The following is a 22,520-nucleotide window of genomic DNA, read 5'->3' on the forward strand; positions in this document are numbered from 1 at the left end:
CTGTCTGAAAGCTCCTTGAATGCAGGATCTACCATTAATGCATTTTGTCTCCTGCCACTCTCCCAAAGCACCTGGCACCTGACTTAGACGATGGAAGGAAAGGACCAGCAGTTCCCGACCAACCCCATCTCCTGCTTGGCTCGACGCAGAAAGCGGGGTGCATCAGAACTGTCTCCTGTCGGGCCGGGTGGGAGGCCTATGAGGCTCACTGCAATGGCCTTTGGCACAAGACCTCAGCCTGGGCAGTTAGCCGCACGCTCTCCGGCCCATCATCGCTGCCCCGGGTTGCTCCTTAGGAGGACACTAAGCAGGTTTGGGGAAACTTTAATTAAAAGCTGCGAGTTTCAACCACTCTCCACAGAGACGCTGGGATTCGGTAAAGCTGGAGAAGTATAAGCAATCAACATCGACCGCAAAGCCAGCAGGCAGAATCAGCTCGGTTTCCACCGCCGGGATGCGGCTTGCTTTCTATAAAGCCTACTCACGCCAACTGTACGGATCATCCAATCACACAACTCGATAGGGCGTGGTGACCAATTAGAAGGCGGAGAAGGCGGAGCCGAAGCCTTGATTAGCGTCCGGTCTGGGGCGGTGGGCGGGGCCCCGAGGCCTGGCAGCGCCGCGTCTGAAGAGGCTTCAAGTTGGGAGGCCGAGCACCGACGGCCATGTTTATTTCTGGCAGGTCAGCTGACTTGGACTAGCTCAGGGCCAACACGTAGGCGGTATCCCTTTTCTCTGGGGAGCGGATGAGGTGCTCCCCTCACACACTTCCCATCTCTCCGCGCGCGCCCCCGCCTTCCCGGTGAGCCTGTTTGGCGGGAAGTTGGCTTAGTTGGCCTACCTGTGGCTCAGCGGGTTCTCTGGTCCCCGCCTTGTTTTTCCCCAGAAGCTTTTCAATCTTTCCTCGGTCATCTCGGCATAAGGCATAGTACCCCTTCGCACGGAGGACGCCATGGCTCCCAGGAAACGCCCAGAAACCCAGAAGACCCCTGAGGTGGTTGTGCGCCCCAAGAGCAAGAGGAACAGAAACCCCTGGGAGCTGGAGCCCGAGGCCAAGAAGCTCTGTTTGAAGGGCCCCGGTACTGCCTGCGCCTGCTGCTTTAATTAATTCCGCAATTTGGGGTTCTCACACAGGAAGCTGGAGTGGGGGGGTGGGTGCCCCTGGGTCCCTGAGGCTGTCCCAAATTATGAACGCCTCAGGCTGTGCATTTTGTCTGCAGGTCCTTTGACACCTTAGAGCTTGGGCTTAACCTCCCTCAGGTGACAGGAAGAGGCAGATGAGCTCCATTACAACAGACACAACGGACTTTTCAAATTCCTTGTTTGTACCAGAATTTTTACACACTGAGGACTGCTTAAGATAATCCTACCTTGCCTAGTGGTGTGTGTACTTAATTTCTCTAGTCACGATTGCTAGCTGTATGTCCTTGGTTTAACTGCAGGAACCCTCCATTTCCCTCCTTCCTTCCTTCGAAAACTCATTCATAGGGGTTTATTGGGGCTTGAACTTGGGGCTATAAGGAATGTAGGGAACTCAAAAGACAGGGGGTTGTTGATGAAGTGTTTTTTTGTTCATGAGAAGAAAGAATTGGTTGTCACGAGGTGGGATTCATAGAGATCAGGTCCTCAAATACATGTTGGTAATCCAGAGTTGCTTTATTCCTATTCTAGGTGGACCTACCTTCCCAAAAGTAGCCTAGCGAATTTAGCGCCACACCAGACCCTATGGATCCTGCTGGTTTTAAGGAGAAGAGATTGGACTTAGGGCCAACCACTGGTCACCTCTACATTATTTTAATATAGGATTTAAAGAAACTGCTTTTCCCAAAAAGTCACTTCTATGCTGTCCTAAAATCTTTTTATTGTGCTTTATATATAATTTTAAATTGTCACCCAACCCTATCACTAGTTGTCCATCCCAAACTGGGAAGAGTTCTGCAGTTCTCATGTGTTTCTTTGGCTCAGGAACCTTGCAAGATCATCGTTTCACTTCAGAAGTACTATTTTGGGGAATGTTTTTTGGAAGGGGCTGAATCCCTACTCACTTTATTTGTTGTGCTGGGTGAGACTGGGCAGAACATAGAAAAACCTTAGGAGACGATAAGAGAGATTGGCTATGCCAAAAGAAGCAACAAGGCGTTCTTTTTGGGATGTTTCAGCAGAAAAATCTTTGAGTGAGATTGGAGCGGAAAATATGTATCTGTTCTGCTTGGCAGGTCCTAGCAGAAGATTTGACTCAGGCTGCCTTTGGGCGGGGTTGGCTAGCCTGCGGGTCCCGCCACCATGCAGCATCGTCAGGGCCCTCCACCAGCATAAGCTGGGCACAGCTGCCTGGCCATCACTACAGCAGGTGAGGCGTTTCCTGGCTGAAGAGCTCAAGGGTTTGCATGGTGCCTTTTTTTTTTTTTTTTTTTTTACTGCTGGATGGTCCAAAATTAGATGCTGGGTTGGTTCAGTGGGTTGTCAGAGTGGTCAGATCACCCCCACCTTGGTGACTACTGGGCACTCAGCCATGTAGAAGTGCCTACTGGGCACTCAGCCATGCAGAAGTCCTATGCTGTAGGGGGTCCCAGCAGGAATGCACCCTGCCTCCTTGCTTTCCATGATTAGATCATGTATATTGCAACTATTTTTATGCACAGAGTCAGGCAGTTATTTTTCCTTCAGTGGGAGGGCCTGACCCCACTTATCTATGCGGGAGTCAGAGATTGGCCATTTACCCTTATGTTTCAATTCAACTTAATTTTTTTCTCTCTGTATCAGGGTCTCCAGCAGTCCTTTTTGAACTCTCTGGCTTCTTACCGGATATTCCAAAAGGCTGCCCCTTTTGACAGGAGGGCCACATCCCTGGCGTGGCACCCAACTCACCCCAGCACCCTGGCTGTGGGTTCCAAAGGGGGAGATATCTTGCTCTGGAACTTTGGCATGAAGGACAAACCCACCTTCATTAAAGGGGTGAGCAGTTCCCTGTGCCAGACAATAGTGCTGAAGAAGTGTTTGTTGAAGGGATGAAAAGTCATCCGGTAACAAGGAGATACTTGAGATCGAAAATAACTGTGGGTATTTTCAAACGAGTCAATGGTGATGATACTCAACTCTTTATTGAACGCCTGCCCTTAAAATATTAGAAAGTATGAAATAATTGATCACCCTCGTAAACCACCTAGAATCTAAGCCCTTTCTTACCTCCTTGACCTCATCTTGTACCACTGTCTTTCCTCATTTCCTATGCTTTAGCCATACTCGCTATTTCTATTCCTGAAACTGAGTCTTTGCACTTGCTGTTCCCTTTGACTGGAGTGCTCTTTCCCATGGTTTTCTCATGGCTGGCTCCCTCTTATCATTCAGGTCTCGGCTCAATATATTTCTTCAAAAAGGCTATTACTGACCGCTCTGCCTAATCACTAATGACTCCCTATCTCATTATCCTGCTTCACTTTTCCCCCACAATGTTTATCAATACCTGAAATGTTTTACTTATTTGTATGTCTTTATACCCACTGGAAGGTAAGCTCCATGATGGCAGGGACCTTGTTTTTCTGATTTACCACTGTTTCCCCAGTACCTAAAACAATGTTTGGCCTAGATAGCTGCTTTGTATTTGTTGAATGAATGAGGGGCTTGGAGTATAACTGGATAGGTGGGATGTCTGCCTACAAGATAACTAACAATACAGCAGTACAGATGCTGAATGCTACAGAACATGAGAGAAGGAAGAACCTCTTGTGAACTAGAGTCAACAGAGGTTTCATGGATGAGTGAGGAGTGAGGAAGAATATTTAGATAAATGGAGAGAAAAGGAGGAAAGGGAGAGTGTGTTTGGGGCAAGGTTTGGCATAGAGCTTTTTAGGGATGGTCTTAATTGTGCTAGTGTTTGTCATCAGTCGCTGAGGGGTGAGGGTATTGGCCCCTCCACCAAAGACAAGACCCTTGGCTTGCCCAGCTGGGGACTGACATTGGAGGGCTATACTGTGAAAGGTGATGCTCTGGGTTTAGAGCAGGAGCCACAAATTCACATGCCTAAAGAAGCCAGACAGATAAAAGAATGATGTAGGATGGTGGTTAGTGGTAAATTGGAGATGGTTGACAGGTGAGAATCTAGGTCCTGAGGTATCAGATCTGATTTTTTCAAATGAGGACTGAAATGTTCTGACTTTTAAAAATTGTAATGAAACACATGTAAAATTTACCATCTTAACCATTTTTAAGTGTACAGCTCAGTGGCTTTAAGTACATTTACATTCTTGTGTAACCAGTCTCCAGAACTTTTTCATCTTGCAAAACTGAAACTCTGTAGCCATTAAACACTAATTCCCCGTTCCTCCTTCCCTCCAGACCCTGGCAACCACATTCTGCTTTCTATCTCTATGATTTTGACTAAGTATCTCATACAAGTGGAATCAGACAGTATTTGTCCTTTTGTGACAGGCTTATTTCACTTAGCACAGTGTCCTCAAGTTTTATCCATGTTGCAGCATGTGTCAGAATTTTCTTCCCTTTTAAGGCTGAATAGTATTCCGCTGTATGTATGTACCACATTTTGTTTATCCATTCATCTGCTGATGGACATTTGGGTTGTTTCCACCTTTTGGCTTTTGTGAATAATGCTGCTGTGAACACGGTTGTACAGATACCTCTTCGAGCCCCAGCTTTCAGTTCTTTTGGTTATGTACCCGTAGTGGAATTGCTGGATCACATTGTGACTCTGTTTTTCATTTCTTGAGGAAGCACCATACTGTTTTCCATAGAGGCTGTACCATTTTCCATTCCCGCCAACAGTACTCAAGGGTTTCAATTTAAAATATCCTGGTTTTTAATGTTGGGAACTAAATGAAATTGAACATGCTCTGTAGCTAAACAAAACACATTTGTGAACTGGATTCTGCTTTAGCTCATTGTTTTTCTACCTCAGGTTTAGAGGCCAAAGGTAAACCCAGCATGAGTTCTTTTAAGTGGAGGGTTTGGAGAGCAGCTCATCAGAAAAGGCCAGGTTAGGCAGGCTCGAAGATTAGGATTCAAGGTATGAGATCAGTGTTCAAGAAAATAAGTGCCTGAAGCCCAAAGAAAGGCAGCCAGGGGATTACTTGGTGGTCTGTCTACCCAGCTGGTAAGACAGGTGGACCCCCAGGAGGGGTAGCCTTAAGTTGAAGTCAGAACCCAGAGCTCAGGCAGGAGGAGATTGGTTTTTTTCCTAGGCATCCAGGACATGGGAATAGAGAAATTTAAGAAACAGCCTAAGAGTGTCCTAGGGGAAGAGTTTCCTGACTAAAAGGGGAATGATAACTGCTTTAAACTTGTGTCAGGCTGAAGCTGCTTTTGGTTTATATCACCCTTTATTATGATGTGCATTTAAGTGAAGTTTCCTTACACACTGTTGTGGAGATTGGTCTGGGTATTTGAACTCTGTGACTAGTAGGGAGCTAGGTTGTAGCAGGAGAAGGGTGTGTGGTCTGGAGAACTGCCTGTTTTTACTCCCAGGTGCTGACAGCAGAAAGTTGATTTGAGAGCAGTGACTGAGGGAGCAGCAGTGCTTCATCTTCTCATTTCTTTAGTCATCTGACCTTGGCTCTGATCTTAATCTTTCAGGCCCTTGGCGAGGGGACATGTATTACAGTTTCAAAATGAAGATTATTTTATTCTCACTGTAAAAATGACCTGTGCTCATTGTGAGAAATTCAGGCAACACAGAAAAAAGTATAAAGAACAAAGTAACTATTACCTGAAATCCCCATTTGGGGCATCTTTATCTGCGTCTTTATATACTGTTATACACATCCGTTCTTCTACTTATATTTTTTTGTAAATATTCTATCCTAGAATCTGTTGTATTTTACTTATTAGATCATATCCTAGTTTAGTCATCTTGTACCAGATGACGACCACTTAAAAATATCTTATTTCCTGGACTTCCCTGGCGGTCCAGTGGTTAAGACTCCATGCTTCCACTGCAGGAGGCGCGGGTTCGATCCCTGGTTGGGGAACTAAGATTCCCACATGCTACTGGGCATGGCCAAAAATAAATAAATAAAAATTTAAAATATATATCATATTTCCTTTTTTTGGTAATGCCTTTGGTTTTGGTATCAGGGTAATGTAGACCTCATGTAAAGAGTTGGGAAGTATTCCCTCCGCTTGAATTTTCTGGAATAAGTTGTATGGAATTGGTACTATTCCTTTCTTAAATTTTTCATAGGATTCACTAGTGGAGCCATCTGGGCCTGGAGTTTTCTTTGTTGGAGGGTTTCTAACTATATATTCAATTTCTTAATAGATACAAGGCAATTTAGGTTATCTATTTCTTTTTTTTTTTTTTGCGGTACACGGGCCTCTCACTGTTGTGGCCTCTCCCATTGCTGAGCACAGGCTCCGGACGCACAGGCTCAGCGGCCATGGCTCACGGGCCCAGCCACTCCGCGGCATGTGGGATCTTCCCGGACTGGGGCACGAGCCCGTGTCCCTTGCATCGGCAGGCGGACTCTCAACCACTGTGCCACCAGGGAAGCCCTCTTTTTTTTTTTTTTTAATTAATTAATTTATTTTTGCTGTGTTGCATCTTCGTTTCTATGTGAGGGCTTTCTCTAGTTGTGGCAAGCGGGGGCCACTCTTCATCGCGGTGCGCGGGCCTCTCACTATGGTGGCTTCTCTTGTTGCGGAGCACAGGCTCCAGACACGCAGGCTCAGTAGTTGTGGCTCACGGGCCTAGTTGCTCCGCGGCATGTGGGATCCTCCCAAACCAGGGCCCGAACCCGTGTCCCCTGCATTAGCAGGCAGATTCTCAACCACTGCGCCACCAGGGAAGCCCTATCTATTTCTTCTTGAAGGAGCTTGGTAGTTTCTTTCAAGTAATTTGTCCACTTTATCTAAATTTTTGAATTTAGTGGTGTAAAGTTGATTATAGTATTCCCTTATTATCCTTTTAATACCCATAGGATCTGTAGTAATGTCCTCCCTCATATTTCTTTTTTTTTTCATATTTCTTGATATTGGTAATTTGTGTCTTCTCTTTTTTTTTCCCTGATCAGCCTTGTTAGAGGATTATCAATTTTGTTGATATTTTCAAAGAACCAGCTTTTAGTTTCATTGATTTTTTTCTCTGTTGTTTTTCTCTTTTCTTTTTTGTTGATTTTTGTTGTATTATTTTCTTTCCTATGCTCACTTTGGGTATAATTTGCTTTTCTTTTTCTGGTTTCTTAAAATAGAAACTTGAATTGTTTATTTGAGACCTTTCTTTTCTAATATAACCATTTAATGCTATACATTTCCCTCTATTTCTTTAACTGCATCTCACAGATTTTGTTGTGTTTTTGTTTCCATTCAGTTCAAATTATTTTCCAAATTCTTTATGATTTCTTCTTTGACCTATGGATTATTCTGAAGTATTTTGTTTAATTTCCAAATATTTGGGCATTGTTGAGATATCTCTGTTATTGATTTCTAGTTCAATTCTGTTATGAACAAAAGACATTTTACATGATTTCACTCATTTTACATTTTTTATTTGTATTTTGGCTGAGCATATGGACTATCTTAGTGAGTTTTCCATATACATTTGAAAAAAAATGTGTATTCTGCTGTTTTTGGGTGAATTTTTTTTTTTTCCTATGGTTGCACTGTGCAGCATGTGGGATCTTAGTTCTCCGACCACGGATAGAACCCATGCCGCCTGCAGTGGAAGGATGGAGTCTTAATCACTGGACTGCCAGGGAAGTCCCTGTTTTGGGGTGAATTATTCTCTAAATGTCAGGTTAAGTTGGTTGATAGTGTTGTTTAAATGTTTTGTATCTTTTTTTTAATGTTCTGTATCCTTATTGATTTTATGTCTCATCAATTATTGAGAGAGGAATATTGGAATCTTCAACTATAAAATTGTGGTTCTGTCTATTTTCCTTTAGTGTTTGCTTCAACATTTGGAAACTCTGTTATTAGGTGCTTACACGTTTAAAATTATGTCATTTTGATGAATTGACAACTTTGTCATTGTGAGATGTCTCCCTTTACCCCTGGTAATATTCCTTGTTCTGAAATCTTCGTTTGATATTAATGTAGCCACTGCAGCTTTTTTATCATTAGTATTTACATTGTATATCTTTTTTCATACTTTTATTCTTAATATATTTGTGTATTTGTATATAAATGAGTTTCCTGTAGATAGCATGTAAAAAAAAATCCAATCTGGGAATTCCCTGGCAGTCCAGTGGTTAGGACTCCTAAAACTAATACAGTGTTATATGTCAATATCTCAGTAATTTTCTTTAAAATTTCATTTAAAATAAAGTTAACCTGTGGGAAATTCCCCGGTGGTCCAGTGGTTAAGATTTGGTGCTTTCACTGCTGAGGGCCCGGGTTCAATCTGTGGTTGAGGAACTAAGATCCCACAAGCCACATGGTGGCACAGCCAAAAAAAAAAAAAAAATCCAATCTGACAATCTCTACCTTTTAATTGGACCATTTGACCATTTACATTTAATATGATTATAAATATAATTGGGTTTAAGTCTGTTATCTTGTATTTCTATTTGTCCCATTGCTTTGCTCCATTTTTCTTTTTTTCTTGTCTTGTTTTTGGTTGAGTACCTTTTATGATTCCATTTTATCTCCACTATTGGATTATTAGTTACACTTCTTTTCCTTTCTTTTTTCTCTCTTTTAGTAGTTGTTCTTGGGTTTATAATGTACATTTCTTTTCTTTGACCACACAGCTTGTGGGATCTTAGTTCCCTGACTAGGGATTGAACCTGGGCCCTTGGCAGTGAAAGTGAGGAGTCCTAACCACTGGACCACCAGGGAATTCCCCACAATGTACATCTTTAATGTAAGAGAGAACCTTCAAATAATGTTATACCACTTCACATGTACTGTAAGACTCTTACAACTATATATTTACTTCTGTTTTCTCTCTTCTGTCATTGTCCTACATTTTACTTCTACGTATGTTATAAACCCTACATTTTTTTTTGCTTTACACAATTATCTTTTGTTTTTGTTTTTTGTTAAATCTTTATTGAGATATAGCTAATATATGATCAACTGCACATGTTTAAAGTGTACGATTTGATGAGTTTTGACATATGTATACAACCATGAAACCATCACCACAATTAAAATAATGAACATATCCATCACCCCTGAAGTTTCCTCACACACCTTGGTAATCCATCCCTTTCTTCCCTCTGTCCTGACACCTGAAAATCATTGATCCACTTTCTATCCCTATTGATCATTTTCAAGACTTTTATATAAATGGCACTATACAATATATACTCTTTTTTTTGGCTTCTTTCATGCAGTATAAATATTTGAGATTCATCTACATTTTTGCATGTATCAGTATTTTTTTCTCTTTCTGAGTAGTTTTCCAGTGTATCGATATACCACAGTTTATTTATCCATTCACCTGTCGAAAGGCATTTGGACTTTTTCCAGTTTTTGTTGCAAATAAAGCTTCTATGAACATTCATGTACAGGTCTTTGTGTGGATATATGTTTTCATTTTTCTCAAGTAAATACCTAGTTGTGGAATAGCTGGATTGCAGGGCAGGTATCTTTTAAAGATACTTTTTATTTATTTTTATTTTTTAAAATATTTATTTATTTATTTGGCTGTACTGGGTTTTAGTTGTGGCACATGGGATCTTTGTTGTGGTATGTGGGATCTTTAGTTGCGGCATGCGAACTCTTAGTTGCAGCATGTGACCTAGTTCCCTGACCAGGGATCGAACCCAGGCCACCTGCATTGGGAGCGTGGAGTGTTAGCCACTGGACCACCAGGGAAGTCCCTAAAGATATCTTTTTAATTTTTAATTTTTTTTAATATTTACTTTCTTTATTATTATTATTATTTTGTTTTTGGCTGCGTCAGGACTTAATTGGGGCATGCGGGATCTTCGTTGAGGCACACGAGATATTGCGGTGCAGGCTCTGTTGTGGCACGTTGGCTTCTCTCTAGTTGTGGCGCTCAGGCTCCAGGGCATGTGGGCTCCAGAGCACGTGGGCTCTTTAGTTTTCAGCAGGCGGGCTCTCTCGTTGAGGTGCACGAGCTCTGTAGTTGCAGCGCATGGGCTTAGTTGCCCCGTGGCATGTGAGATCTTAGTTCCCCAACCAGGGATTGAACCCGTGTCCCCTGCATTGGAAGGTGGATGCTTTACCACTGGACCCAGGGAAGTCCCAAGATATTTTTTAAATGAGAAAAAAACTTTAATATTTACCCACATATTTGCCATCTCCAGGGCATTTCATTCCTTTGTATGATCCAGAATTCCTTTTGGTAACATTTTCCATTTTCTTTCTGCTTGAAGAGATTCCTTTAACGTTTCCTGTAATGTAGGTTGGTTGGTGATGCATTTTTTCCTTTTGTTTGTCTGAGAAAGTCTTTATGTTGCACCCCCCTCCTTTTTTTTTTTTTTGAAGGTATTTTTGGTGGGTATAGAATTCTAGGTTCATGGGACTTTTTTTATTCTTTTAGTACTTTAAAGATAATTTCTGATGCAAAGTCTGCTCTCATTCTTATGTTCCTCTTCATGTGGTTTTTCTTTTTTTCTTTTGGCTGCTTTAAAAATGGTCCCTTTGTCATCTAAAGTAATATTCACAGGTTCCAGGGATCAGGGCATGGACATCTTGGGGACCATCATTCAACCTACTCCAGTTAGCATGGGTCTAAGGCAGCCTATAGTTTAGATGTGAGTTGACCTCACCCTGAGGCAGTACCCTTCTGAGGACTCTACTCAATGTTCTGTATATTAAGAATTTTTTCATTCTGGATGGTGAGAATACAGACTGTTCTGAGGATTTCTCCTTCTATTCATTTCTGGTGGTTTTACCTCAGCCTTATGTAGTTTCCTTATACACATTTACCCAATAATATTTACTCCAAGGCCTGAGGGGACCCCTCTGAAAATCTCCAGAATGCTCTCTCTGTATATCTCCCCCTCCAGCATTTTCCCCCACAAATTCTTGCCCTGTTGGCTTTCCCAAATTGTCACCTCAGCTTAATGAGACTATTAGGCTGTTTGGGTCCTCCCTCCCTGTGCTGCAGCCTGGATACTCTTTCCAAGCAGTAAGCTGGGACAATTGCAGGGCTACCTCATTTCTTTCCCTCTTGTCTTGTGCTGCCTGTTGCCCAGTGTCTGAAAACTCATTTCATGTATTTTTTCATTTTTTTTTTAGTTGTGTAAGGCAGGAGGATATATCTGGTTTCTGACACTCCATCATAGCTGGAAGTAGAAATTCATACTTAACTAATTTTAGTAGTTTCTCTGAGGATTTAAATTTTTTTCCTACACAGTCTTGTCATCTACAAATAAATGAGAGTTTGATTTCTTACTTTACCATTTTTTCACTTCTTTTTTTGCCTTATTCCATTGGCTAAGACCTCTACTACTTTGTTGAATGTTGGCTATAACAGACATCCTTGTCTTATTCTTGATTATAGAAGGCTTTTATTTTTTGTCATTAAATAAGGTTTCTGCTACTTTTTATTGTGATAAGATATACATAACATGAAAATTACCATTTTAACCATTTTAAAGCGTACAACTCAGTGGTACTAAGTACATTTACATTGTTATGCAACCATCACCACTATCCATCTCCAGAACTTTTTCATCCCCAAATAAAACTCTGTACCCATTAAACAATGACTCTTTATTACCCCTCCCCTCAACCCTACTAATCTGTTTTCTGTCTCTGAATTTGATTATTCTAGGTACTGCATATAAATGAAATCATACAATAAATATTTGTCCTTTGGGGTCTGACTCCTTTCACTTAGCATAATGTTTTCAGGGTTCATCCATGTTATAGCATGTATCAGCCCTTTATTCCTTTTGTAGTTGAATAATATTCAATTGTATGAATACACCAAATTTTGTTTCACCATTCGTCTGTTGATGGACATTTGGATTGTTTCTGCCTTTTGCTGTTATGATTCAGCTGCCATGAATGTTCATGTACAAGTTTTTGTTAGAACAGTTTTCAGTTCTTTTGTGTATATACCTAAGAGCTTGTTTGTTTTTAAAACTTGTTTTTAAATACCTTTTATCAGATTAAGTAAGTCCCTCTTTTATTCGTAGTTTGCCAGAAGCTCTTATCGTGAATGATAATTGAATTTCATCAAATACTTTTTTGTCTCTTGAGGTCAGCAGTGATTTTCTTCCTCTATTCTATTAATGTGGTAAAGTACACTGATTGTTTTTTGTTTGTTTTGGTTTATTAGTTATAGTCGATTTTTTCATTTAAATATTTTTTTCACTCTTTTACTTTACAGTTTTATTTCTAGCAAGCGATACTGCTTCTTTTAAAAATTGTGGGAAAAGCACATAACATAAAATGTATCATCTGAACCATTTTTAAGTGTACTAACACTATATTCACATTGTTTTGCAACAGAGTTCTAGAACTTTTTCATCTTGTGAAACTGAAACTGTGCCCACTGAATAACAATTCACCATTTCCCCTTCCCTCCAGCCTTTGGCAACCACAGTTCTACTTTCTGCTTCTGTGAGCTTGAACTACTTTAGATACCACTAAGTTTTGGTGGTTTTATGGTTTTACCGTGGCTGTGTCAGAGAATATTCTTGTAGGAAGTACACAATAAAGTATTTGAGTGTGATGGGACATCATGTTGGCAATTTATTATCAAATGGTTCCAGAAAAACAGTTCTTTGTGCTATTCTTGCAACTCTTCTATGAGTTTGAGATAGTTTGAAAATAAAGTTTAAAAAAAAAGATTGTTTCTTCCTTAAATATTTAGTACATTCACCACTGAAGCCATTAGGATCTGGACTTTACTTTGCAAGAAAGTTTTTAGTTGTGACTCAATTTCTTTAATAGATACCAGAGCATTCAGATTTTTCTTTTTCATCTTTTTTCAGTTTGGCAAGTTTGTACTTTTCTAGGAATTTGACTATTAACTCTAAGTTTTCAAACTTATTGCCAGAAGATTGTTTATGATGTCCTCTTATTATCTTTTAAAATGTCTAAGATTTATATTGATAATCTTTTCCATTCATTACATTGGTTATTTGTGCCTTCTTGTTTGTTTGGTCATTCTCACCAGGGATTTATCCATTTAATTATATTAGTCTTTTCATGGAACCAACTTTTGGCTTTGTTGATTCTTTCCACAGTGTATTTGTTTTATTTCATTAACTTCTGTTCTTTTCTTTTTTTCTTTTACTTTCTTTGGTTTTAGCTTGTTTGTGTTACAGCTTCTTGAGATGGATGTTTGCATCATTGATTTTTAGCTTCTTTAACTCTCATGAAGATGCTCCTATGAATATCTGCATACAAGTTTGTACATCAACATATTCATTTCTGTTGAGTATATATCTCTTGGGTGTATATATCTCCTGGGTCATACGGTAACTTTATGTTTAATTTTTCGAGGAATTGCCTGTTTTCCAAAGCAACTGCTCCATTTCACTTTCCCACCAGCAATGTAGGAGGGCTTCAATTCCTCCACATCCTCACCAATACTTAACTGACAAAAATTGTACATATTTAAGGTGTACCACGTGATGTTTTAATACATGTATGTACTGTGAAATGATTGCACCATCAAGCTAATTAACATCCATCACCTTACATAGTTTTGTGTGTGCGTGCGCGCACACATGCGTGCTGAGAACACTTATCTACTCAGAAAATTTCAAGTATGCAGTACAGTATATTAACTATAGTCACCATGCTGTACATTAGATCTCAAGAATAACTGAAACTTTGTACCCTTTGACAAACATCTCCCCATTCCCCTCCCCCCACCCCAGCCCCTGGCAACCACTATTCTACTCTCTGCCTTTGTGAGTTTGACTTTTTTAGATTGCACATGTAAGTGAGATCATTCAGTATTTGTTTTTCTGTGTCTGACGTCCTCCATGTTCATCCATGTTGTTGCAGATGGCAGGATTTCCTTCTTCTTAAGGCTGAATAATATTCCATTTATACACACACACATACCACATTTTCTTTATCCATTCATTCATTAGCAGACACTTAAGTTGTTTCTGTATAATGCTGCAATGAACACAGGAGGACAGAACTCTTTGAGAAACTGATTTCATTTCCTTTTGATATGTACCCAGAAATGGAATTACTGGATCATATGGTAGTTCTATTTTAAATTTTTTGAGGAACCTCCATAGTATTTTCCATAATGCCTCTACCAATTTACATTCCCATCAGCAGTATTCAAGAGTTCCCTTTTCTCCACATCTTGGCCAGCACTTGTTATTGCTTGTCTATTTTTTTTTTTTTTTTTTGCGGTACGCGGGCCTCTCACTGTTGTGGCCTCTCCCGTTGCGGAGCACAGGCTCCGGACGCGCAGGCTCAACAGCCATGGCTCACGGGCCCAGCAGCTTTGCAGCATGTGGGATCCTCCCGGACCAGGGCACGAACTCACTCGTGTCTCCTGCATCGGCAGGCGGACTCTCAACCACTGCGCCACCAGGGAAGCCCTCGCTTGTCTTTTTGATAATAGTCATTCTAACAGGTGTGAGGTGATATCTCATTGTAGTTTTGCATTTCCCTGATGATTAGTGATGTTGAGCACCTTTTCATATACCTGTTGGCCATTTGTATGTATTCTTTGGAAAAATGTGTATTCAAATCCTTTGCCCATTTTTAATCAGATTGTTTTCTTGCTACTGAGTTGTCCGAGTTCCTTATATACTGTTAATATTAACCCCTGATCAGATATATAGTTTGCAGTATTTTCTCCCATTCCATAGGCTGTCTTACAACACTTGTAATTGTCTTTTTGATTATAGCCAGCCTAGTGGGTGTGAAATAGTATTTCATTGTGGTTTTGATTTGCATTTCCCTAATGACTAATGATGTTGAGCATCTTTTCATGTGCCACTGACTATTTGTATATCTTCTTTGGAGAAATGTCTGTTGAAATCCTGTCCTTTTTTTGTTTGTTTGTTTTGTTTTTTTGGCTGCACTGTGCAGCTTGCCAGATCTTAGTTCCCCAACCAGGGATTGAACCCTGGGCCACGGGAGTGAAAGTGCCAAGTCCTAACCACTGGACCGCGAGGGAATTCCCTTTGTCCATTTTTAAATTAGGTCTATTTTTTAAATGTATACTAATTACAATTATTTTAAAGCCTGTGTCTAATAGCACCAATACCTGGATCTCCTTTGAGTGTCTTTCAACTATTGCTTTTTCTCTTAGTTATTGGTTATTTGATATTCTGGATAATTTTAGATTTGATGCAAAATATTGCATATAAAAACTTGTAGAGATATAATTTGAAGTTTTGAGTGCTGTTATTTTCCTCCAGAAAGAATTTTTTTTCCTCTGGCAGGCAGGTCAGGTGGAATCAGATCATCTTAATCTGATCAGTGATTGAAATGATTTGAATCTGGACTTCAGTCTTTGTGAGGGATGGTCTGTTTCCAATTTGCTCTTATTTTTAGGGTTTCGGGGATCCTAACTAAAAGCCGGGCTTTTTCCAAGACCTCTCCTCCTTGACAGGTCTGAACTCCAGTTTCTGCCCCTCTTGAGACTGACAGAACCTCTGCTCAGCTTCTCAGCCACCACGTTCTTATCTGCATAACGCCTCAAGAAGAAAAGCAGCATCGCAATGTCAGGCGTACCTCTCTGCTTCTCTTCTCTCTAGGAGGCTGGACTTCAAGTCCTTGATGCCTTGATAGCTCTTCGTTGACTTCAGAAACTTGCCTTTGAAAACATGTATTTTATCTGTCTTTTCTAGTTTTTCTTGACAGAAGGTTGGCCTGACACCAGCTAACCCACCATCCCTGGAATTGGAAGTCTCAAACATATCTCTTTTTCCTATTTTGTCCAGGTTTGGTTAGTCCTTCTCAGTGCAAGAGTTGGTCATAACCATTTAGCCCACCCTTGCTAGAACACTCATGCGTTTTACCTTAAACTGTTTACGTGTGTTTATTACTAACGCTTTGACATAGGGCCAATCCTTTTCTTGGAGTAAGTGTTGACTGATTAGGGTTCACCTGGTCTTACATAACCCATATCCATGATGCCTTTTTTATAGGGTCTAGTTTCCATTCCCCAAAAGTGGAGACATAATTTAAAATTAGTTGTGGAGCAATCTGATTGCAGATTCTTTTAAAATTTTTATTAGTTTCCCACCCTAATTGTTTATAAGTATCTCACCCATGCTTAATTCAACAACTATTATTTTTAGCAAATCATTTTTATCTAGTTTTTCCAAAGCGTTCATATGGATTTCACAGAAATAACAATAGTCTTTCCTTTTTGCACATATTTCATCAGTTTAATTAAATTACATTTTTTTTTTTTTTTTTTTTTTTTTTTTTTTGCGGTACGCGGGCCTCTCACTGTTGTGGCCTCTCCCGTTGCAGAGCACAGGCTCCGGACGCGCAGGCTCAGCGGCCATGGCTCACGGGCCCAGCCGCTCCGTGGCATGTGGGATCTTCCCAGACCGGGGCACGAACCCGTATCCCCTACGTCGGCAGGCGGACTCTCAACCACTGTGCCACCAGGGAAGCCCAAATTACATGTTTGATGAAATGTTTTAAGTGTTTAAAGTTTAAATGTTTAATAAATCACATCATGTAAATTAAGTCACATGATGACAATACAAACTACAACTGGCATATGTAGGTTTAAGAACAAACACAACTAACCCTTCGTAAGCATAGAACTCAGCTAGTGGGAGCAGATTATCTTACAGCAGCAAGGGTTTGGTGAACCATGGGCATCAGTGAGAATGTTTCAGAGAGGGAATGGAAAGTGCCCGTTAGTATGCTGATTGAGTTAAGTGGATGCTGTGTAAGAGGCCTTGTAGAACTAAGGCTGGGACAGCAACAGCATACGGGAGAAGTGGAGGAGGAGCCTTGAGGATGTAAAGTTCTTAAAACAGTGCTTGATATATAATAAGCACTTAATAAGGTTATGCTACTGATGTTATCATGATTATTTTCATCATCATTGTCTGAGATGTCTGGAAAAAACAGGAAGGAGCTCAGATCTGACATCAGCCCTCCTAACCCAGCCACTGTTCCAAGCTGAAGCTCTTCTGAAAAGAGCACTTATATGCTAAACAGATTATGGTATATCCGCACAATGGAATACTCAGCAATAAAATGGGATGTACTATAGATACAGCAAGTTGGATGAAACTCAGGGGCATTACACTGAGTGAAATGAAAGAAGCCAGTCTCAAAAGGCTGCATACCGTATAATTCATTTATATGACAGTCTGTCAAAGGCAAAACTATTGTATAGTGATGGAGAAGGGATCAGTGGTTGCCAGGGGATAGGAGTCGGGGCGGGGGGGAGGATGGGACTACAGTGGGAGAGCACAAGGGATTTTGGGGGAAGTGACACAACTGTCCTGCACCCTAATTTTGGGGGTGGTTACTCAAATCTACACGTGTTAAAATTCATAGAACTGTATACCAAAAACAACAAATTTACTGTATGTTAATTAAAAAGTATAAAATTAAAACTAAAACCTTAAGAAACAGTACTGTGGAGAGCATCCTACTGTCTAGGCATCTAAGCTGGCCTGGCCCCAAGTGCGGTCTGGCTGGCTCTTGTGTCTGAGCAGAGTATGTGCACCCAGGCTTCGTCCTCTTCCTGGGCCGTTGTCACTCACTGGCTTTTTTCTTCCTTGTGTTAGATTGGAGCTGGAGGGAGCATCACTGGGCTGAAGTTTAACCCTCTCAATACCAACCAGTTTTTCACCTCCTCAATGGAGGGAACAACTAGGCTGCAAGACTTTAAAGGCAACACCCTCCGAGTTTTTGCCAGCTCAGGCACCTGCAAGTGAGTAGTTTAACTCAGAGGGGAAAGGGCTTCTAGGCTCTCGGTGTAGTTCTGGCGAGAGCATCCAGGTCCCATTTCTTTTACCCAAACCTGGCACAGGGAAGAAAGGAAAGGTGTTAGCTCCTTTCCATGCTTCCCTCTCTCTCAGACTTTTTCTTTAGCTGCTCTTACTCTGGGCCAGGTGGGTTACTGCTTCAGGGAGCGGTTCTGGAGCTTCAGCTTTTCTCAGCATGGGAAGCTTCAGCTCTTCTGTCAGTCATTCCTGTATTAGACTAGACCTTGATTCTCACTGGACAAGTCAACATGGCATTTGCCTAGAAAGCCACTTAAAGCCTGGAGCAGGAATGAAGAACTTAAGATTCCATTCCTTGCATTCACTAGGATGTAATGACCTGACCAGTTCCCTGATGGAAGCTTAAATGGATATAATCATGTCCATAAAGCACTTTGGACTCCCCAAGAGCAAGTGGCTGGAGAAATTACAAAATGCTTGTCACTTTGATTTCTAGCCAGAGACATGACTCTGCCCCCTAAGTATTTGGGGGTGTGGGGGTCTAACTAGCACTGGGCTGCCCCACAGGGGTAAGAAATACAAGAGCGATAGGACAGGTGACAGAATGGACTTACTCTTCCACAAGAAGCCCTCCCCCTGAAAGGTGTTTACGAGGGATGCAAAAGGCAGTGTAGCAAGGATTTGAGGGGAAAAAATGTGAATCTGAGCTCTCCTGGCTGGGTATCGGGATCCCTGAAGCACCCTCCAACCCCATCTCTTCATATCATGTAGTCCGAGGGACAAAAGAGCAAGATACAGCTTCTGAGTTGTGTGTGCCTTTCCCCCTGAATGCTCAGAAGGGGGCAGAAGTTCCTTTCTAGCCAGCTGTGAGGAACAGAGCTGGGCAGTCCCTGTTTGGTGTGTCACATCTCCTTTGGCCAGACGAAGGGTGGAGGGTGAAGGGAGAAAGCGATACCTGAGTCTTCCTCAGGACCAGGGCTGAAGGGGGCAAGCCTGCCTGGGGACCTGCGTTATGGCTCTGGTTTTGGCTGCTTCAGGGACTCTGAGTAGCTGAGGATCCTGGGCCCAGCAGTAACTGGACAGGTTTCTGAGCCCCACCACCCCCATAACCTCTGTGGGGCTGGTAGACAAGTCTGAGTGCCCCTCACTGGGAGTCCATGACAAGTTATTCATTCATTCAACAAATATTTATTGACTGTCTACTATACATGAGCTGCAACAGGGAATAAATGGAACTTGCCTCTGTCCCCAAGAATCTTACAGCACAGTCTCTCCCTCCAGCTTCTGGTTTTGCAGCCTGGATGTGTCTGTCAAAAGCCGAGTGGTGGTCACAGGAGATAACGTGGGGAACGTGATCCTGCTGAACATGGACGGCAGGGAGGTGCGTTCTCTGGAGCCCAGGTCCTCCCCTTCCCTCCCTGACCCCCAGCCTCGGTTCTGCGCCCTCCACCTGAACCAAGCTCTTCTCTGCAGCTTTGGAATCTGAGAATGCACAAAAAGAAAGTGACCCACGTGGCCCTGAACCCGTGCTGTGATTGGTTCCTGGCCACAGCCTCCGTAGATCAAACGGTGAAAATCTGGGACCTGCGCCAGGTTAGAGGGAAATCCAGCTTCCTCTACTCGCTGCTGCACAGGCATCCCGTCAACGCAGGTGTGATATACCAGACCTCGTCCTTCCTGCAGACCCTGCTGGCCTGACCGCTTCAGGGGTTTTCCCTCAAAGTGTAGAAGCCACTAGGCCAAACCTTTATACCCCAGATAGCATCGGCCAAGCTGAAATCCTGAAGCCTTTCTGACTCTAGCTGCTCCTATCAGCTGCTGAGCCTCTAGGATGTTTTTGTTCGCAGCCCAGAGTCACCTCCCTTCCACCTGTCTCTAGAAAGGAGAGGGAGGGAGGGTGCCCCTGCAAGAGGCCTGTGAGGGCCGGGACAACAGGGGGCCCGTGGTTCCCTGAGCTCAGGGGCTTTTCACTTTGCCAGCTCATTTCAGTCCCGACGGTGCCCAGCTCCTGACCACTGACCAGAAGAGTGAGATCCGGGTTTACTCTGCCTCCCAGTGGGACTGCCCCCCAAGCCTGATCCCACACCCTCATCGCCACTTCCAGCACCTGACACCCATCAAGGTAAGTAATGGAGGGAAGGGAGCTGTGATCGTGGGATGGATCAGGTCTACCAGGGTGGGGAGGAGGGGGCAGATACAGAAGCCTTCAATGCTAGACCTCTTCCTGCGCGGACACAAAGCAATCTCTTATTCTCTGGCTCTCTCTCCACCTTTTGTCCTGCTCTGTGATCCCATTTTGCTGAGTTTTCTTCATGTCTCTTTGATAAGCTTATTTCCCTGAGTTTTTTCCACGCAGCCCAGATCTCACTGTGGGCACTTTCTGAGATCCTAACCCTCTGTTCTGCCCTTAGTTTCAGTTACCTGTGTGTGCAGCTGATCTGCAAGTTAACCTTAGCCCTCATTAGCGGCTTCTCTAGCCTCAGTCCCTAAGGCTTACAGTCTTCGAGTCCTGTGATTCTTTCCTGCTCATGCCCCAAGCAGTCTGAACTCTGCCAGTCCTTCTGCTTTGCTAGTATATATTCTTTTCTAGAACCACCGCCCCTCTTCAGACCTCCAGATCTCATGCCTGTACTTCTTTAGTCAGTATAGCATAGTTCAGGCAGGCGGACAACCCCGGGGTTAGAATCCTTGAGCAAATTACTCAAATTTTGGATCCCAGTTTCCTGGTCTATAAAAAGCGAATAATAGTATCTGCCTTACAAGGTTGTTGTGAGGATAAATCCTTATACTTAAAGCACGTGGCAACATGCTTAGCGCCTAGTAAGTACTCGGTAAACAGTGATGACTTGGTAGTAGAGCGGCCCCCACGTACCTCAAATCAAATCCAAGCTCTCAGTAACATCAGGGTCCTTTAGCAGTTGGTGTTCCCCATTGATCCTTCCTTATCTCCCACTTGGTATCCAGCCAGCCCAACCAACAGCATCCCAGCTGCGACCTGTTTGTGACTTATTTCCAAGCCACTGCTGGTAGCACTTCTTCCTTCCTGCTAACCATGTCTTTTCTCCTTCAGAACTTCCTTTAAAAGCTTTCTTGGGAAAATCCCATCAAGTGCTGCCATTCCAATGGCTGCCAGATTTGTTTTGAGCAGGGTGATCTGAGGAACACAGGTGTCCTCCCCTTTTTCAGTCACCAGCCATTTTCTACTCAACTCATTGACGTTGATGGAGGAGGGAGAGTAGCGGGACTACTTCAGAGCTTACTAGGTCCTATTTGGTTTTGCTTACCAGAGGCTTTTCGCTTTGTCTGTAGCTTACCTCTTTGGTTCACGTCTGGGTCGGGCTGATGTTAAAACATTTATCAGTTGGTATGATCTCAGGAAATGCAAAGGAGAGAGAAGGCCTGAAGGTGTCCTAAGGGTCAGGGAGGCCAGCTGGGGATTTTAAATTTACAACGGTAGATGCACACGCACTTGAAAACCATTCTTGTTGTTTCATGTAGGTCTTATCTCCATTATTAAATTGTTGGCAATTGTATTAACAGTTGTTGTTAGTGGCAAAGATACTTTTGATGTCCCTCTTGACAGTGTTCTGCGTTTACTCTTGTGACCTGCCTCTCCATCTCCTAGGCAACCTGGCATCCTCGGTACAACCTCATTGTCGTGGGCCGATACCCAGATCCTAATTTCAAAAGTTGCACCTCCCATGAATTCAGGACGATTGATATGTTTGATGGAAGCTCAGGAAAGATGATGTATCAGCTGTATGACCCAGAATCTTCTGGTATCATGTCGGTGAGGCTTGGGCCCTCAAATAATAATGGGAGGAAGCAGGGATTCACCTTACCTTACTGGATCAAAAACGACCAGAAATTAATCCTTATGTGCCCTTCTCCCAGTACCTTCATTCCCTCCTCATGCTTATCCCCTTGTCTCTGCAGCTCAATGAGTTCAATCCCATGGGGGACACACTGGCCTCTGTGATGGGTGAGTGAATCTCAGGCTGGTAAAGCCCACCCTACTCCCCAAGGTTCAGGGCAGGTTAACCTCAGCTTAGTGCTGCTCCATTCACCCCAGGGTCGTAGTCAGTAAAGATGATGACCAGGGGACAGCGGGCTCTTTGGCCTAGGCCCTCCATCCCTCTTGCTTTGTCTTGGTCACAGCAATGCCTGGCTGCTGCCCAGTTTCCGGGTATCTCCTTACCAAGTCCTAGGTTCCCCACGCCAGCCCCAAGTTTTCAGAGGCTGATAACGGACGGTAAGAGTCAGACTGGTCTCACTCCTCCTAGGTTATCACATTCTCATTTGGAGCCAGGAGGAAGCTGGGAAGCGGAAATGAGAGACATTAATGAAGGTGGGGGCCAAGCAAGGGCTTGGAGCCCCATGAGAACAAGTTCTGCGAGAAGAGGCGGCTTTGTGTTAAAGGGCCAGAGGTATCCGAGTCCTTAGGGTTGGAGCAGGGGCACTGGGACTGCGACACTGGGACTGGGACACTGGCATGTACTGTTCCGGACGTAGCTCCAGAAACTCCAGAGTTGGCGACCCAGCTGCCCCAAGGGTCCTTGCTATATCTAGGCTGGAGCCAAGCTTTTCTTTTCTCCTCCTGACATGCAGTGGCAGAGGATCAAGTAGTGGTCTTCGATGTGTTCACTATTCACATGGCCAATAAAACCATACCCAACTGAGCTTCTGAGTAGATCTTCCAGCACTGACCTGGTCAAAGGGCTTCTCAGGTCCCCAAAA

The 22,520-nt window shown here is 42.8% G+C and overlaps 1 protein-coding gene and 1 long non-coding RNA gene across 2 annotated transcripts; one reads left to right on the plus strand and one right to left on the minus strand.

Moving 5' to 3' along the window:
* Positions 1–734: 734 nt before the first annotated feature.
* DDB2 (damage specific DNA binding protein 2) lies at positions 735–22,398 on the plus strand. The gene is made up of 10 exons (XM_081240567.1): positions 735–1,079; positions 2,217–2,350; positions 2,764–2,955; positions 17,625–17,770; positions 19,065–19,164; positions 19,257–19,434; positions 19,763–19,905; positions 21,409–21,573; positions 21,720–21,765; positions 22,067–22,398. Exons 1-10 carry the CDS (start codon positions 953–955, stop codon positions 22,114–22,116), a joined length of 1,281 nt encoding a protein of 426 aa, XP_081096693.1. The 5' UTR covers positions 735–952; the 3' UTR covers positions 22,117–22,398.
* LOC308620681 lies at positions 18,949–21,412 on the minus strand. The gene is made up of 2 exons (XR_014016354.1): positions 20,656–21,412; positions 18,949–19,143 (listed from the first exon to the last, which is right to left on the minus strand). It is a non-coding gene; the product is annotated as an uncharacterized lncRNA (long non-coding RNA).
* Positions 22,399–22,520: the final 122 nt, after the last annotated feature.

This window comes from Mesoplodon bidens (assembly GCF_964165515.1).
Source record: "Mesoplodon bidens genome assembly, chromosome: 7".
Lineage (NCBI taxonomy): Eukaryota > Metazoa > Chordata > Mammalia > Artiodactyla > Ziphiidae > Mesoplodon > Mesoplodon bidens.

Coding starts and splice junctions, on each gene's coding strand:
- DDB2 (XM_081240567.1), top strand. CDS start 953: ATGGCTCCCAGGAAACGCCCAGAAACCCAGAAGACCCCTGAGGTGGTT. Junction 1,080..2,216: donor GCTCTGTTTGAAGGGCCCCG/GTACTGCCTGCG, acceptor TCTGCTTGGCAG/GTCCTAGCAGAAGATTTGAC. Junction 19,435..19,762: donor CAGGCATCCCGTCAACGCAG/GTGTGATATACC, acceptor TCACTTTGCCAG/CTCATTTCAGTCCCGACGGT.